Below are 17,617 nucleotides of genomic sequence, written 5' to 3' on the forward strand. Positions count from 1 at the left end.
TTTTTTTTCCACTTTAAGCTGATTCCATCTCCGAGATGGGGGAGAGGTGGCTACGATTTGCTGACATGTCACTTTAGCAATAAACTCCTCTTTCAGAAATGTGCCGGCGCAAGCAAAGCCATCGACTCGCCAGGCGCAAGCACCGCGTGTGGGTGCTGCAGCCCCGTGCGGGAGGCTCCTTGGGTACACAGAGAGGAAACCCTCACCACAAAGGGGCATCCAGCAGCTCCAGGAGGAGAGGGCAGGGTGAAGTGGCACTGGGCTTTGCGGCGAGCAGCAGCTCAAGCCCTAACCCTTCCCGCTGCTTGTGTTTGTGCTGAGTTCCCGAGCACGGATGCAGAAGGCGCTCTCCAACACATGGATCTATTTTAATGTGGGAGGGGTGACCACAGCCCTGAATTTATTCCCTAACCTTCAGGAACCAAAGCAGAGAGGTTTGCAGGAGAAGGTGATCTTACCAGACGCCAAAGAAGACAGGGGGAAAAAAATTCTGTTGTTAACGTAGGAGCGGGTGGCTTAGCTCCATCCTTCCCCCGTGCACTGGCGGCTGGTCCCAGCCCAGCCCGTGCTCCCTCAAGTCCTTCACTGCTCAGAAACCAGCAAAGTAATCGCACCTCGGCCTCTGCAGTCGGAGCCCAGGCCATGGCCCTGCCTCACCTGGGCTTTGGGAACAGGCAGAGAAGCTCCTGGGCTTCAGTCATTATAGGGGAAGCTCTCATTAAATAACAGCAGCAGGACGAAAGATGCCCCAGGTCCTGAAACTGGAGAACATCAGAACAAGACAGGGTTGGAGCTAGATGATCTGTAAGGTCCCTTCCAACCCACTCCATGCCCATTCAAGCCATTCTATGAGATATTTCACAGGAGCAGTGTGCCGTAGGGCTGAGTGCAGGGGAGGAACACGAAGCAGCAACGAGGGGGCTGTGCAAGTGCACGGGAGTGCCTCAAGGAGCGGGGAATGGCTCGGGGTGCCTGCGTGAGGGACAGGGCTGGCCAAGCATCGTCCCTTTGCCAGGGTTATGGCAGCTCCCACCACCAGCAAAAGGCATGGGGAGCCTTGAGGAAAACACACAGAGCCACAAGCTACCAAACACACATTATAATGACCACCAGACCATTTTATACAGTCCCTGCTCTGCATTTGGCCCTGTCTCACTTTCCTTACCAGCGCCAAAAGTCCAGCCCCATCCTGCTCAGCCCCCAGGCAGCACACGCCGCTAACTCACGGATGCGCGACCTGAAGCACAGCCCCCCAGCTCTGGCAGGCTCTCCTCTGCTCATCGACTGCAAAACCATGACGGCAGCTGACCAAAACCTCAGCCGAGGCATGCCACGGCTCCAGCAGGGAGCCAGCAGGGGCAGCCCCATCCCGGGGGGCTGCAGGTGGTTGGGAGGGGGCCGGGTTTGGACCCCACAGACCAGCCCTGTTTGTCACATTGCACAAAAACGCCACAAAAACACTAATTCCCACAGGTAAAGGGGGTAAAATGGAGCAGCACAGAGCCACAGAAAGCAGTCCCATTTCTGAGTAAGATTCCTTTCTGCTTCGCAAACAGGCAGTTTCTGTTTGTATCCATGAAAGTCAAACAAACAGGCTTGATTTTGTTTTGTTTCAAGGCCAAGTTATCATTTCTCGAAAATTACTTCAAGAGCACAACAGGGGCAAAATACATTTGCAAAGCAGGCTCGGGTAAAACACTGCAGAGATTAGTGGCAGAGCGCAGGACATTTTTCAAAGCCTGAGTGGAAACCACAGGAAACATCGGGGTTAAAAAAAAAAAAAAGCTTCATCTCACGTTAAACTCAGATTTGACTTTTCCCATTAGAATCAAAGGAGGAGCAAATAAAGCCAAGAAAGCCGGGGGCGATGTGGAGAGGAGCCAGGGAAATAAGTGGTCCTCGCCCTCTGGTGGGATCGGCACGGCACCCGCTCGGGGCACCGGTGGATTTGGGGGGATGCCGTGTGAGAGCCGGTGCGTGCTGATGGCATCGTCAGAGCCTCGCAGTGGAAAGCGCTGACTGCTGCCAATTAACGCGAAATCGTAATCAAGGCATTTGTTTTGGTGCTAAGAGAACTCCTCCGAAGGTCTCAGAAACGCCTGGATTCGGTTCCAGCGCTGGATGGGGCTGTGAACGGTGCGAATCGCTTGTTCCTGGAGAGGGCAGGCACCGCCCGGGAGCGGTGGGGTTGGAGGGAGAGGGGATGGACCAGCCTCATCCTCAGGGTGGGAGGAAGGCAGACAGGATGGGTCGGAGCTGTCTATGCTCTAACCCTAAGTGTAACCCCAAAGGCAGGAGCAGCCTCAGCTCAGAGACCAATGCACGCATCAGTAAAAATGCTCAGCTGTGGGACCCAGCATCCCCCGACCCTTTTCCCATCCCTGCAGGTTTGGGGTTTTGCTGCTTCCTGGAGTAAATCCAATGCCTCCAACCTAGCTGTAACCAGGGGTTTGAATTTAATAATGACCTACGCTGCTGCTATCAGAGCACTGAACACTTCAGCAGACATCCCAAAACAGAAGGAAACGCTTGAACACCTCTGGTGCCTCCAGCCCTACTCTGACTCCCAGCTGTGGCGCTCGCTGTAGCCGGGTGATCCCTCCCTGCAGGTAAATGAGCAGAGGGCACTGTGCCTGCCTGGCAGCCCCTCTTCTGCATCCCCAGAGCCTGTGGGATCCGGCAGCCAGGGGGTTCCCAAACCTCGCTGCCCTGAGCAGCGCCCCCAAACCGCCCCAGCCCCAACCACAGCACCCGCAGCCACACGTCCCAGCGGCTGCTGAACCCGGTTACCCAACAGCCGCGGAGCAGCGCCCGTGCCCTTTAAAACGGGCGTTAGGGCTGGGCATGGGAGCACAAAGTAATTAACCAGCGCCGGTCCTTTGGGGTACAGCCCTCGGTGCACGCCTTAGCTAGCTCAGCCACGCAGCACTCTGCCCTGCCCCGGCACCAGCAGGCTGCTCTCCCTAACCGGGGACGATGTAGGGTCCCCGGCACCCCGCCACCACCGATGGAGTAACCTACTTGCAGCTCACCCAAAGAGGGACTTGCAGAGAAGCTGCCGCTAAGTTTTTCAGCTTGCTTTCCCTTTTGTCAGCTGGGGATTAAAAAAAAAAAAAAAAAAAAGCACAAGAAGGGACCTCCAGAGACATATGCTTCCTTCCAAGTCCTTGGCTGCACCTCGCCATCTTCCCACCCTGCATGGAAACAAGTGGGAAGAGAGGAGGGGTGTTTATCCCCGCCTCGCGCACCCTTCCAGCTTCAGCCCCTGCCTGCCACCCTGCCGGGGTTGCTGGTGGGTGCTGCGGGCGGCAGCCGGAGCCTCTCGGAGCAGCATTGCTATTCCGACCAAGTTAACTCCCCACCAGCAGATCGATCGCTACGCCAGGAGCCGGGCTGGGAGGGGAGCAGGGAGGAAGATTCGCGCTCCCTTGATTTCCTCGGCTGGCAGCGTGCGTTTTTCACGTGCTCGGCTCCTCGCGGCTACTGCCACAGCACGGAGCCTGCGGGGACTGGGACCTCCGCGGGCACGCGGCATGCTGGCTCACAGCTCCCAGTTGCTCCCACCTTAGACCAGAAGGAAAAATAAAACAGCACCTGCCACTGCAAAAATGCAATCCTCCACCTCGCCAGCTCCCAGACTGAAGCAAGGAGCTGGCAGCAGCAGCACGCCACAATTTCCAAGAGCAAGGCCCGCTCCGAGGGGCAGGGCGCTGGGAATGCCACCGGCACCGTTTGCAAACCGCAAAGCCCACGTGCAGGACTCCCAAGCCTGTCTCCTGGGGCACGCTCGTGCCCAGGTGCCTGCACAGGGACACGGACGTCCCTCGCCACCAGCCAGGTCCCCAGCTGAGCTCGGGCTCACGCTGCAGCCCCAGGGCGATGCCGAGCTGCCACCCTCCCTCCCTCCCCAGGGCTGCCTCCCAAAGCGGGTGCAGGATTTGCCACCCATTTGCCACCCAACAGGCCTCGCTGAGGACAAGGAGAGCATCCCCGCTGCTGACTCACCCCGGCCTCCCTTTGTTCTCTGCGGACACCAGGCGAGCGCCCGGTGCATCAGCACGCACGCTGCACGTGGGGAGCGGGCTGAGTGGGGCAGAGCAGTGGCATGGTCGGGGCCACAAACCCCAGAGCACTTCTCCTCCTCCTCCCAGGGAGTTCGCGGAGAGCCCGTTCTCATGCTGCCACCCTCCTGCAGATTTTGCTGCCCAGACCTCCCCCTAACATAAAATCTTCCCTCTTTGACACCCCCATTGCAAGACCTATAGGGTTTTTGGTGCTTGGGAGAGCCCAAATATTTTGGGGAGGAAAAGAACTACTTCATTTCAGCCAAAAATGATAGGGTGCACACTGATCTAAGACACCCTGTCCTCCACCTTCATGCGCCAATTTCCCAGCCTCCTGGTCCAGCTGTGCCAGGACACAAGACAAAAGCAGGGACAGCCACCTGGCTGCTCCATCCCTTCCTCCCGGGAAGGTGCAGGGGCTGCAGGGACGAGAAGCTGGGCTGCAAGCAGCAGGATTCACCTTATGGGGGCAAAACGGAGCCCCTGGTTTAAATCCTTCCACCCTGCCAGAAAGGAGCTGGCTTAAAAACCTCCCCAGGGTTTTTAGGGCAGGGTTTTTTTGCCCTGGCTTGGCCCTGCTCCACTCGCTGGCGTAAAGCAGGAGCGCAGCAGCTCCCGCGCACACACCCAGCTGGCCCCGCAGATGTGAGCGTGCCACCTACACACGGCGCCGCCACCGAAGTCCCTCCCGAGCAAACTAGAGTTGCAAGCGCTGCTCCCGAGCGCTGCAAAATTAAGAAACAGCTTTTTATTTGCAACGTCGCTACCAAAGAGCCTGGCCAGGACCTCCTGGAGGACTGCGCCCACCTGCCGCCGGGACAGGAACGGGCACCTGGGCGCAGCACGTCCCAGGGGTGCACTGCTCAAAATCAGCCCCCAAAACCCCTCAGGCTGTGGCTGCAGGCAGGACCTCGGCGCAGGGTGTAAACCCCAGCCCCCCATCTCCCCCCACCCCAAAGAGTGCCAGCAGGTAGCAGCACCCCCCACTGCCTTTGAAGCAGGGGGATTTTTAAGGCGGGCAGCACCCACCCCTCATCACAGTGGGTCCGGACACAAGAAAAGAGGCACAAAACCCCTCCGGGATTTCGACAACTCCAGCGGTGATGCGTACTGGCGCCGCGCCCCTGCGGAGCCCCCCTCACCAGAGCCCCCCCCACACCAGGACCCCGCAGCCACAACACGGGGAGCCAAACACGGGCACAGCACGGGGACCACAAGGAAACCACGCTCCCCTTTTCCCCAGCCCCACGATAACTTTCCCAGAGATGACTGGAGGGTGCTGAGCCAACACCAGGTGTCGTTCCCCCCCCCCCACACACCTCAAACCCAGCACCCAAATTTCCATTCCGGCTCGCCGCCCGTCCTGCACCGCCAGCCGACAGGATGTGTCCCCCGCGGGGAAACAGAGGCACATCCCCAAAAGGCACCGGCCGCGCCCCGCGCTCCACGACCCCCCCCAGAGCCCCCCCCCCACAAGGCAGCGGCTCCTACCTGAGCGTGGCACTCTCCCCTTGCCGCACAGTCACGTTGTCCATAGCTTTGGGGAAGGTGGCATCTCCGCTGCGCACGGGCACTCCTGCGGGCACAAGGAAGAGCAGCCTGAGACAGAGGACGACTAGGCACCTCCAGGGCAGGGCTAAGCACCCACCGACCCCCATCCTGGGCAGCAGGGACTTTTCCACCAGGCAAAAAACACACCCGACAAGGCCACCAGGAGCGAAAAGGGGGGGAGAGGAGGGAGGGGGTGCGTGTGTGTGGGGATGGGGGGGAGCAAAACCACCGGGGCGGGCGCGGAGGCGAGCGATGCGGAGCTCCACGGAGATCAGGAGAGCCCCTGGAAAGGCAGCCTGCGAGCACTGAGCCTGCCGAGCGGCATCCGGAGGGAGTCCCCAGTATCCTTGGGTGAGGGAGGAGGACGGGAGGGCCGGGGGGAGGAGGAAGAGGAGGAGGAGAAGTGGCAAAGGTGCTGGACGCTGGGCGAGCCGGCTCTTCCCGGGAAGCAGTCCGAGGCTCACTTGGGCAAGGAGGTGCCGGGAGCCGCCCGGCTGCGCCACGCTCCCGCCCCGCACACGCACACTTGTCCCGAGTTCGCGGCTCCCCGAGCGGGGGCAGTCCAAACAAACAAACAAAAAAAAAACCACCAAAAAAGCCACCAAAAAATATTTTAAAAAGCCAGAAAAAAACACCACCCCGGAAGCGAGCTAACAAACAAACAGGTCCGGACGCAAAAAGGCACAGCGGGCAAAGGGCTCCGAGGTGCCCAGCAGTTCCTCTCCTCCGGCCCCACCGCCAGGTCCCAAAGGCAGGCTGATTTTGGACGGGATGCGGGGTGTGGGGATGCCGGGACGATGTCGGGGCGATGCTGGGATGACGGTGGGATGGTGCCGGGCTGTCCTCAGCGCAGAAGCGGGGCGGCCGGCGGGGCGCGGGCGAGCGGCAGCATGGCAGCCCCGCTGGCCGCCAGCATCCCCGCGCGGCACGCAGGCTGACTTCCCGGGGTTGTCATGGCAGCGGCTCCATCGCTGACCGCCACTTGGGCTCCCGCACGCACCCGCACACGCACCCAGCACCGCACGCAGGCGGCGGCGGCGCGCCTGGCAGGCGAAGGACGCCCGCTTTAACCCCCGCCGCACCGCGCTCCGAGGGGGGACGGCACGGCGGGGACCCCCCTCCCACCCCCCAACCACCAGCTCTCCCCTCGCTTCCCCGCCGTGCTTACCTGCGGCCGGCAGCCAGCACCGAGCCACCTCTGACATTTTGCCCTCCTCTGCCTCCGCACCAGCCCCTGCCCAGGTTGCAAAGCCCCTCTGCAGGAGGGGAAACTGAGGCACTGTACAAGTTCCCCCCCCTCCCCCCCCCCCCCCCCAAATCAGGGGGGCAGTGAGTGCCCTCCCGGTCCCCTGCCCCTCACAGGCACGCAGCGTGAGTGTCGGTGGCTAATTCCTCCCCAGCTGCAAGCACGGTCCCCGAGTAGTTTTTTATCAGCTCATAATTTAACAAATAGCGCGTTTGCTTATGCCTGGCAATTCCTCCTTCCCCCCGCTAGCAGCTAACCACGTTCATATTTCCAGGCACGGTTCCGTGCTGGTGCAAGGCGCCGGGCAGCCGTCCTCGGAGCACAAAGTCCTGGAGCCTCTGAGCAAGTGCGGAGCCAGCAGCCGAGACACGGCTTTGCCTTGGGCTAAAATCCTCCGCTGCTGGACCCCAGCCCCGGGCTGCTCCTGCCTTTCGGGACGGCCGAGGAGGAACGCGGGGTGCTGCGCCCCTAGAAGCGACCCCAGTGCTGCCAGGCCTCCCCCATCCGCTGTCCCCAAGGGTTTCTCCACGCGGGACCTTATCCCAAAGTCCTGCCCCCCTCACCCCACCCCCCCGTGCCCCGCCACAGCCGTTACACAGCACCAATAATCTATTTATTTATTTTTCCCTCAAATCGCTGCCAACCTGAGCAGGATTCAAACGGGTGACCTAGATGTGAAAGGATCCGTAGCCCGTTACTAATCCCCGGAGCCTCCGGATCCCCTGTAAACTACCGCTTAATTCACTAACTGTGCTATTTAATCTCGACAACATTACGAGCTGCGCCGGGCAGAGGAAACACTCCATCAAATGGAGCTTTATTATTATTGTGCGTGCCGAGAGGTCATGTGAGAAGGGGATCGCTTTGCGAGTCCCTCTTGACTTCTCCCTCTTCCCAAAGCCCTGCTTTTTGGATTCGGCACCGGTGGGCCGAGCCTTCCCCTCTCCGCTCCCCAGCTCTTGGCAGGGGGGAGCTGAGCCCTGCAGCTGCCTCTGCCCGTGGCAGGGAGGGACGAACGCCTGCCTTCGGTGCAGGAGGGGTTCGGTGGGTGAGCCGCAGACCCCCTGGGTCCACAAACCCCCGCGCCAGGGCTCTCCGAGACGCGCCTAGCTGCGAAGAGCAAGGTCATCCGTCATCGGCTGAAACCCCTCGTGCAGGATCACGTTTCCCTGAGACCAGGCGATTTTCAGGGACGCACAAAGCGGTGAGGAACAGAAGGAGCTGCTTTCAGCCAACTGCTGCAGCACCCCGGCAGGATGGGGACCCCCCCGTGAGCTGCTGGGGAACGCCCCCGAGCACAGGACCCCACAAAGCCATCGCTCATCACACCAGAGCTCATTCCCCGTGCAAGGCTGGGCAGGGACCGTCTCCTTTGTCAGCAAAACCAGAGGGCTTCCCATAACCGCCCCAGTTAACCTCCTAACACTGCCCAGATCGCCAGGAGCATCTTAAATGGGGAGGGAAGGCACCCGACTGCGCCGAGAGCGCGCGGGCAGGAGCCGCCCTCGCTGCAGCGGGTTCGGGGCAGCTTCCAGACATCCCAGCCCCGACGGACCCCCTGCTACACCGGGAGGCAGCTCCTGCCGAGGAGCTCCAGCCCATGCAAGGGCTGGATTCGGCCTGGTGCGAGGAGATCACGGGTGTTATTTGAACGTCCCAAGGGATTTAAACCCAGCACCGCTGGCTCCCGCTCCCCAAAGCCCAGCAGAATCCTTGGGCTGTCTCCTCGGCTCCGTTCTCCCTCCCTTGCATACATCCAATGTACATATAAATCAGCCTGTCACAGTTCGTCTCTTTCCTGACAGCTGTAATTGCTTCAGACTTTAAAAATATCTATAGACAATAAACACAACACACGAAAACGGCAAAGAGAAAACGAAATCAAGATTCCTTTCAATAATTCAGTTGCTCCAGCAGCAGAGGAGCCAGCAACTGAGTCCAGCTGTGAAGGTTCAGTAGCAAGAGAAAGGGAGCTTTGTAGCCTCCTCTGGGGATGAGAGAGCCTTTTTTCCTTCGCTGGTTTTTGACCACAGACAGCAGCAGAGCCTGCCATACACGGGCTAAGATGCTTGCAAAGCAGCACCTAGCCGAGCACGAAACGCGGCCCCTTGCTTTCAGCTTCCTCGCTTTCTTCCCGCTCAGATAAAAGTCTTTTTTTTTTTTTCCCCCTTCGCGAGCAACAGGCGGGAGACAAGCGGAACGAGCACGGCGCACGCATGGCCTCTCTGCACCGATTTCTCGCCGCGTCTCCTCCTTCCCAGCAAGGCTAAAGGCCCCCCTCTCCTGGCAGAGACCATACACAGGGCAGCGTAGGAAGGAAAGCATCGCCTGGGGACCGCGCTCGGAGGGCGGCGGGGGCACAGAGCCGGGCAGAGCTGTTTTCAGCAGATATTTACACAATTTTCTAGGAGATCGGACAGGGGGATGCTCAGCAGGGCCAATTCGCCGCTACTCCTGGAAATGTGTTTCTGCCCTTCGCTCCTGCAGCTGGGGCTCTTTGGGGCTCTGAATTATTGAAACACGAGGCTGATTTTTGGTAAAATCAGGCCCAAAATGTCCCCAGGGAAGAAGTCCCCCTCTTGGGCCGGTGTTTGCTGCAAGGAGCCAGCTTTTTCGGCATAGCCCAGGGGCCTCCCAGCAAACACTGCCCAAACTCCCAGATTTCGAGCAAAACCACAGAACCAAACCCAGGAGCCTCCTCTGCAGATCCAAGCGGCCCCAGCGGCCAACATCCAGATGCAAAACTGCAGCTAACGTTCCTCTATCAATTGAAATAACACAATTGTCACGGTTTTTTTTCAGCCTCCTCAGAAACGCCTAGCACCGCTCCAGCATCTGTTTTACGTGTAGCTGCTTGCAGGGAGGGATGATTGATCCCCGCACACCACCCATGCCTGTGTACCTGCCAGCAAGCCCATATACATACAATCCCACACCTCCCAGCACCGAAAGATTTCATTCCTCAAAGAAGAAAGAAAAAAAAAAACAGAAAAAAAAACCGACTTCCAATAAGTAGGTCATAGCAAGGCAATTTGTACAGCCAGATTTTGCTTTTAATTCCTTTTTTCCTTTTCACGAAGCTGATAGATGGCAATCTATAACCCCAAAGTAGAAATTTATTTTTAATCTGAAATTGCCAAATATGATCAGAAACATAATTTATGCTCCGGCCGCTCTCGTTCCTTCGAAACGAGAGCACTGTTTCAGAACCCCCACCCGTGCTATCGCGCACGTTATTCCTCAATAAGCCCAGAGTTGCAAAAAGTGCTGTAATTCTCTTGGCATTAGTCAGGTGAATGACACAGGGCTCCGGGGGAGCTTTTCCTGAATAACCCCCAGCCCTCGATGCCTGCGACCATTCACCAAGGCACAAAGGCCGTGGGCTCCGCTGCTCTGCTTCCACCCTGACTCATTTATCCCCTTGCTAACGCTGGCCCCAATTAAGAAGCGATGATTGAGAGCCTTACTTGGCTGGAGCCATTTTGAGCCCTTCTCGCCCCAAAGGCATTCCTGAGCTGAGCAGAGAAATCGCCCATTCTGGGCCGTTTTTCTGAATGTGAGGAGTGTCCCCGCAGGCACTCCGGCCACAGAGGGCCCAGGCTGGGTTGCAGATGGCTAAAAGCTGTCCCCAGCACCTGCTCCTTGCCTTTTTTTTTTGCTCAGAACCTCCTCCTTGCTTTTTTTTTTTATTTTTTTTGCCCAGACAGCTCCAACCTGTTGCAGCTCGTGGTGGTGCAGCACCATCAGAAGCCAGCAGTGACCACCGTAACTGGGTTTAAAACAGCACAGGTTGCTTTAACGTCCTCGCTAACGACGCTGTTAATATTTCACTGGCATTTACCTGACCTCACAGTAAGCCTACCTAGCAAAGGATTCGCCTCCCTGCAGCACAGCAAGAGGCAACCCTCAAGGTACTGCTGCCTGAGGAAGAGGAAGGTGGCTGGGGCAGGAGGAAGACCTCAGCACGAGCTGCCAAAATACCCTGTAGCATCACCGTTGTGCCTCGGGACAAACCCCAGCAACCTTGAGGGTGCTCTGGTTTGCATTGCAGATGGGCCAGGCAGCACTGCAGCTCAGGAAGGGGACACAAAGCGGTCCCCAAGGCCCGTTTTTTCCTCCAGGATTGCTCTTTTCTCATAATTCTCAGCATCCGAGCCTTTGACAACAGCCCACCCAACACAACATATGTATTTATGAAGTGACACCTCCACCCGTGCAGCCTTAACGTCTATACAGAGACTTAAAAACCTATCAGAGATACCGAGCCACGTTGGCACAGTGGAAATCATTAACTGGGATTGATCCCGGCCGTCCTTGGTACGAATCGATATCGGTTTTATATAAATCTGTTTCTCGTGGGGAAGTTACGTGGCTGCATTAATGCTTAGGAAGGCATCCTCTCTGCTCACGCTCCATCCACGGCAGCATTTGATCAGAATGAATCAGGTGCCAGAGACAGCTGATGACATCGGATAAAATCATGCCATTAGCCATCTAATAGCATTTTATAAGCGTATGACATTAACCCAGTGCTCTACAACTCAATCCACTCTGCATTTTAACAGGAGTAAGCGTGCATGGGAAGAGCGAGAGGGGGAGAGAGCTTAATAGGCTGGAAAGCAAAGCAAGCCATGCCTCGGTTCCCACCGAGGATATTTGGGAGCTCCAGCGTGGACACGTCCAACGCAAAGACACGAGCTTTCCTCCCTGAATTTCTCGGTTTGCCTCCTGCCATGCACCGATAAGGCGCGTTGCGTGGGCTAACAGCTGTTTTCTCATTAAACACGAGAGCACCTCAGCAGAGGAGGCCGTGCAGGAGCTGGGCACTTGGCAGACCTCCACCTTCCTCCTCCTCTCGCCTCCCCCTGAGCCTCTCCTCCAGCCCAGACCCATCCGTGAGCTCGGGGCTAGGGGCACCAGAGCCCAGGCACCCTTGGGAGGGACAACTGGGAGAGGTGGCAACAGGGACAAACAAGAAGCAAGGGGCCAAGCATCCCCCAGCCCCACTAGGTACCACCTAACCCCTGGGGGCAGCAGGAGGGGAAATCTTAACCCACCCTTTCCACCTCCCCTCCTCATTTCCCCAGCCAAGCTGACTCTCACCAGCCCTTTCCTACCAGGAAGCCGCTCGGTGTGCACAAACCAGGGCGAGCAGGTGCCAGGAGCTGAGCAGATTTCTTGATTTAGGCCAAGGCTTTTCCAAAAGAGCAGACACCAACAGCAGAGCCTCTCCAGACTCTCCTGGCAAAGCATCGAGTGCTCAGCAGCCCTCGTTGCAAGCCCAGCCCCCTGCAGATGTTGGGCATCTCTGAAAATCAAACTCTCCTGGAGCCCCTGATTTGCCTTTTACCTGCAGCTGGGTTTTGATCCAGATCAGACACCATCACAAACAATAAAAGGGTGCTGAGATGCAAGCCATCCCTACCTGACTCCCAGCTAGGCGCAGCCGAAAAGGGGCTGCTTCTGCTGTGCCTCACACCTGACAGCCTGCACCTCTGCAGGACCTGGTTCCTGCCAACCCAAAGTGACAAAGTCTCGTTTCACAAGGCGCCGAGATTGCCAAATCGCTCGCTCCTCGCGAACAAAAGCCGGGCACGCCGCTGCCTGCGTGCATCAATTTTAGTTGTGCCGCTGGTCCTCTGACCCTCGCGGCGCTGCGCATCCAAGAATAATATTAATAATAGTCATGCCATTAAGCAAGATGCTTGGTTTGAATCTGAAGATTTTGAGAAATGATCTCATAAATTTAATTCCCGGGGTACCATCTTTGAGCGTTAACAGGCACAGTCGCCTCTGAATTCTGGGAAATGAGCATAATTACATGGAGATCGACAAGGCACAAATGCCAAGAATTCTGTTAACCTTTAATACCGCAAAAAAACTCTCCCCTTGTAATTATCTCTTTCCTTTGTCTTAAATGTTACTGATGAATATTTAGTGGGATAAGCAAATAAAAGGAGGCTGAGGGGTGCAAGGAAGTGCAGCCCTGTGTAGAATAACTCTGCAAACCTCGTGGCTGGGAGCTGAACCGCGGCATCGCCACATGCCGGGGCGGGCTGGGACCCCGGGCCACCAAAACTGCCGTGCAGGGGACAGTGACCCCCCTGTACAGCCACTAATGTCTTCTGGGGGGCTCTGGGAGGGCAATTTGCCTTGCACCAGATCCCAATTACTTCCCAGCAAATTCACTTTCGCTTGGGTCCCCGGCACAGGCACGGAGCAGTCCTGCGGCCCCAAGCGCGATGCTTCCAGGTTCCCTTTCTCCAACCCGAGCCCCGTCTTGGAATAAAACTTCCCGTGTAGAAAACGCATCACCTTTCAAACACATCCTCCCTAGGGTTGCAAATGGCACTGCCCTCTTGCTGCACATCGAGTCTGATGGAAAGAAGATTTTCTCCCGGAGCGAACTGCATTAATATCTGTCACCGCTCTGGCATTTCTGCCTGTAATGATGAAAAATACGTGCAGACAATGCGGGGTGCTCTCAGCACCACCTCCCTCCCCACGAAGAAAAATTAGAAGCAGCTGCTGCTGCTGCCATCCCCTTTGCGGCCATCCAGCATTACCTCTGGAAGCCTATTATCTGGGAGACAGCGCGGGGCTAACGGAGAATCACGACCTATCCATATTCAACGCCTGCCTTGCTGCAGGCAGGGGCTCGGCTCTCTCCCCTCCTCTGGAGGCCGGTGGAAAGGTCACTCTCTGCTTTTAATGTCGCAGCAGCCTGCCCGCTGCGTGAACACGGAAGGGACGAAGGCACGGCTGCCCCGGCAGGGGGAGAGGACCCAGCTCCCTTGCAGCTCGCAACCCGCACTGACCCCACAAGCTCGGGGCAGCGGGGCGATGATGGCAGTGCCGGCCACAGGCATGCAAGCCCAGCCTCCAGGAGGACCCACACTGGCTGCCCGGGTCCCTCCTGGTCCTCGCTGCCATCTCACCTCCCCAGAGCTCTGCAAATATACCCCAAAATACACCCACATTGCCGCAGCCCTTGCTGCCTTGTAGAAACAGGGTCTGGGCTCGAACCCCACCGGAGAGCTTACATGCAGCCTGCAGAGGAGTCGCTCCAGCCTCAAACCTTTACCGACCCTCTCCTCCCTCGTTCCAGGAGGAACAAAGGCAAAGCAGGATTTATTCACAGTGGGCTGGGGAGGAAAATGCAATAAAAGGGGTTAGCTCATTACGTGTGACACCTTCCCCTCCCTGCAGAGGTCTGAGGCACCGGCTCTGCAGCTGCCGAGAGGAGGAACGTACGGCAAAGCCCAGAGACAGGGCTGCTAACGGCAGCGAAGGCTCCAGACCTGCCCAGAGCCTGTCAGTGCTGCAGCCGGCTTGGACCTGAGCCCATCCTGAGCAGCATCCCCACGCCGGTCACTCCTGACCCCAGGACGCTGCGGATCTTTGCCCTCCTCCCTTCCCGCTCCGTCTGTTTTAAATTGGTGTGAGCTTTCTGGTCTCCGAGCTGCTTTTATGTCCCTTTAAAAGGTTATAAAAGCCGGCTTTATATTCCAATAAAGGGATATAAAAACAACCTTTTTTTGCAGTTAAATAAATGTGGTTAACTTCTCCCCCCCCCCCACCCCTGTTAATACTTTTCGCCGCGGTGCTGCGTGCGTGCGCGGGCGCAGAGGTGCCGGCGGGGCTTCGGGCATCACGCCTCAAAGCAAGAGGCAGCTCCGTGTCCTGAGCACCCGGACACCTTCCTCCCAAAGAAAAAGCATCCTGAAAGCTGCCTTTGGCCCGAGGAAGGGCAATGGTGTGATGTGAGGCAGCTCCTGGTGGACCATGCGATGGACTATAGACACCGCGCCGTGCCCTGTAGGGTTTCGCATCTCCTGGATGCAACCGGTGCTGATGCAGTCAGCACAGGCGTGACAGCTAGCGTGCCACAGCACCCAGGACCGTGCCACCTTCCCCCCTGGGTGACAAGGGACAGGTCGCTTCACCACTCCCTGCCAACCCCCCCCGCTCCTTGCAGCATCCCCTTAGACCTCAGGGGCCGCGGGTCGGCATTTGTCCCTTTCAGAGCATCGGCGCCACGCGGAGGGTGACGGGACCCTGCTCCCACTGCAGCCTCCGGACGCGGCTCGAATTATTTACAGGCTGTGCAGCCGTCCTGCAGCTCGTAATCAGTCTTTCTCCAAAGCACCTCTTCTCTTGGAACCACGGCGAAGAGGATCTACACCAGTCCCTCTGCCCGTCCGACGGCCTCTCCGGGCATTAAACTGAAGAGGTTTATTATTTTTGTGACAGCCCGTTCTGCAAGGCGAACACAGCTCGTATGAATCAAACGCCTCGGATCTCATCCATCACCCCCCCCAACAGAACAAAGGGCAGAGCACGGAGCAGAGGAGCGGGGTTATCGGGATCGGGGGGCTGCGGGGAGCTGGGACCCTGGGTGCTGGCACGGAGCTGCAGAAGGCAGAGGAGCGGTGGAGGTCTGAGTCCATAAATAAGGTGTGAGCAGCCATCGGGAGCAGAGGTTGAAGCCTCCCAGCCTCTGCCCCCATTTAATTCACCCCCAGCCCCTCCAGGTCACACGTGTGTAGGACGGGGGCTGAATGCTGGCGAGGAGCAGAGCAGATCCTGCAGGCTTTGCCCCCTCCATGCCACCCGTCCCAAACCAACTGAGCCACCTGCCGACAGCAAGCAGCCTCAGAAAGGAGCTGGCTAATTAATCCGGCTAATTGCCGTTACTGGGCTCCTTCTGTGGACGCAGAACGACGAGGGCTCAGGGAGAGGGTGAGCATCCGGGGCTCCCCGGGGAGCTGGAGAAGTGTTTACAGTCCCTGGCACGAGAAAATCCATACTCATCTTGGCTGCGGGAGGCAGGGCTGCCCTCCCACGCTCCTATTAGCAATTTCCAATCATCTTTTATTAGGCCCGCATTGATTTGCTGCTCATTTCGGTGGGAAGGGAGGCCTAAGAGCCTCGGCTCTGTCTCGGCTGAGGCACGCAGGCATGGAGGGGAGAGCCGGGCTGGGAGGCTGACATGGGGGCACTTTTCCTCCCCCGGGAGAAGCAAGCTCCCAGCACCACGCTTCTGTTTCCTCGTCAACATTTCAAAATAGCTGGCGAAGCGCAAACTGTTAGGAGCCATCTGAATACTTTGTTCCGATAACGCCACCTCGTACACATTAGCACATACACCACCCGAGGAGGAGTACTGGAATATCAAAACAAAGCGAATTTACAGGGTTTTTTTTTCTTTCTTTTTTTTTTTTTTTTCCCCTCCTGGCAAAGCCTTCCCCGCAAGTTATCGGCTTCCGAGTGTTTGTGCTGTAGCACATCCCTGTTCTCTCCCGACCCGCTGCTCCTCGTGCCCCTGTCCTCAGCTCACCCGCGAGGTGCCGGCGTGGGTGCAAGGGGACCAGCGACAGCAGCAGGGTGACAGCTCCGTGGGGGATGAAACCCCGTGGCCCCAACACGTCCCTCTGTAGCTGCACCCCACCACCTCATTCCATCACCCACTGCCCGTGAAACGCCACAATTTTGTTGCCTGTCGACTGAATTATAAATATACCACTCCCAAAAAAATAGCCCTGAGCGAGCTCTAAGGCACCGCAGGGAATATTAAAATGGGAGAGCAGCTTTAGAGGAGAAGGGCTCACGGATGCCTACGGGTAGGAGGATGAAAGCCAAGGGCTGCAGTCCTGGATGTGCCTCGCTTCAGACAGCCCTTAAATCCTGCCCCAGATCTGCCAGCACACAAACTTTTCCCCCGCTTCCAGCACGGCAGCAGCGTTACCTCCCCGGAAAGCTGCCGTCCCTGGGCACCTGAACCCGAAATTGCCCCGCGTGGGGATGCAGTGGTACGCGGGTATTCGTCACGGTGCTGGTGGGGGGCTCTGGGTGGTCCTGAGGGCACCCAGGCTACAAACCAAACACTCCTGCCATGCGAAACAAGGCAAGGCGTTTGGGGGAGTCCCCTGATGTCAGCGGGTAACTTTGCCACGGGGCAACAAGGCTTGGCTTCTCAGCACACGTCCCCGGTGCCAATTACAGCCACGTCGTGTGCAAATTGGGTCGGATCCAGAGGGCCCGATCGCAGCAGCTCTTCAGCTTCGAATCAGCCCTCATGGCATTTAAGGATCTGCTGCCCATTTTTCCCCTCCGCTGCCCATTTTCCCCCTCCGCTGCCCATTTTTCCCCTCGCCACGTGGCTTTTCTCCCTCCACCCCTCCACGCAGCCGGGGCAGAGGGCAGGGAGACAAAGCCCGGCAGATTGCGAGATGGGGGGAAACCTACAAGGACCACGTTGCTCTTCCCACCCGGTCGGTGCCTGCTGGTGCCCCAAGGCCAGCCAAGACTCGGACCCCCCCATCCCACACCAAGCGGGGCTGTCAGATCCCTCTCCAGCACCCGCCGTGCCTTCCAACTGGCATCAGCACGCAGCTCGCAAACGGAGCGGGCCAAATCCTTCCCTGGTGGAGCCTCGTTAAAGCCAATGATGGTGCACCGGGGAGGACCCTGGCCCACTGTCCTGGAGCGGAGTCGGCGCCGAGGCCAGCTGGCAGTGCCGACGGTGGCAGGACGGATGCCTGGCACCGGCGCGGCATCAGGGGCCGCATCCTGCCCCCGCCGGGGGGAGACGGGCTCCACGAGCGCAGCGCTGAGCGGAGCACGGCCGGAATAAATAACCAGCAGCGTTCCAAATGCCACGGAGAACCGGCCCAAATTGTCCTCCCAGCTCCCGTGAGCAGTAGGTACATTTCATTAGCCCTATTATGCTGACAGGGAAAGAGTCACTGGGAGC

At 58.1% G+C, this 17,617-nt stretch overlaps 1 protein-coding gene across 15 annotated transcripts in view; it reads right to left on the minus strand.

Annotated features, from left to right (window-relative positions):
- Positions 1–17,617, minus strand: part of LOC308182841 (protein CEPU-1) — a 343,323-nt gene that overhangs the window by 130,166 nt on the left and 195,540 nt on the right. For 6 of the 15 annotated variants that reach the window (XM_080568115.1, XM_080568122.1, XM_080568124.1 and 3 more), the window contains one exon: positions 5,556–5,640. In XM_080568115.1, the coding sequence (XP_080424241.1) occupies positions 5,556–5,599 (44 nt within the window). In that variant the 5' untranslated portion in view covers positions 5,600–5,640. The other 9 variants (XM_080568121.1, XM_080568119.1, XM_080568118.1 and 6 more) reach the window with 9 other exon arrangements.

The sequence above is a fragment of the Anser brachyrhynchus genome (assembly GCF_964034855.1).
Source record: "Anser brachyrhynchus genome assembly, chromosome: 25".
Taxonomy (NCBI): Eukaryota; Metazoa; Chordata; class Aves; order Anseriformes; family Anatidae; genus Anser; species Anser brachyrhynchus.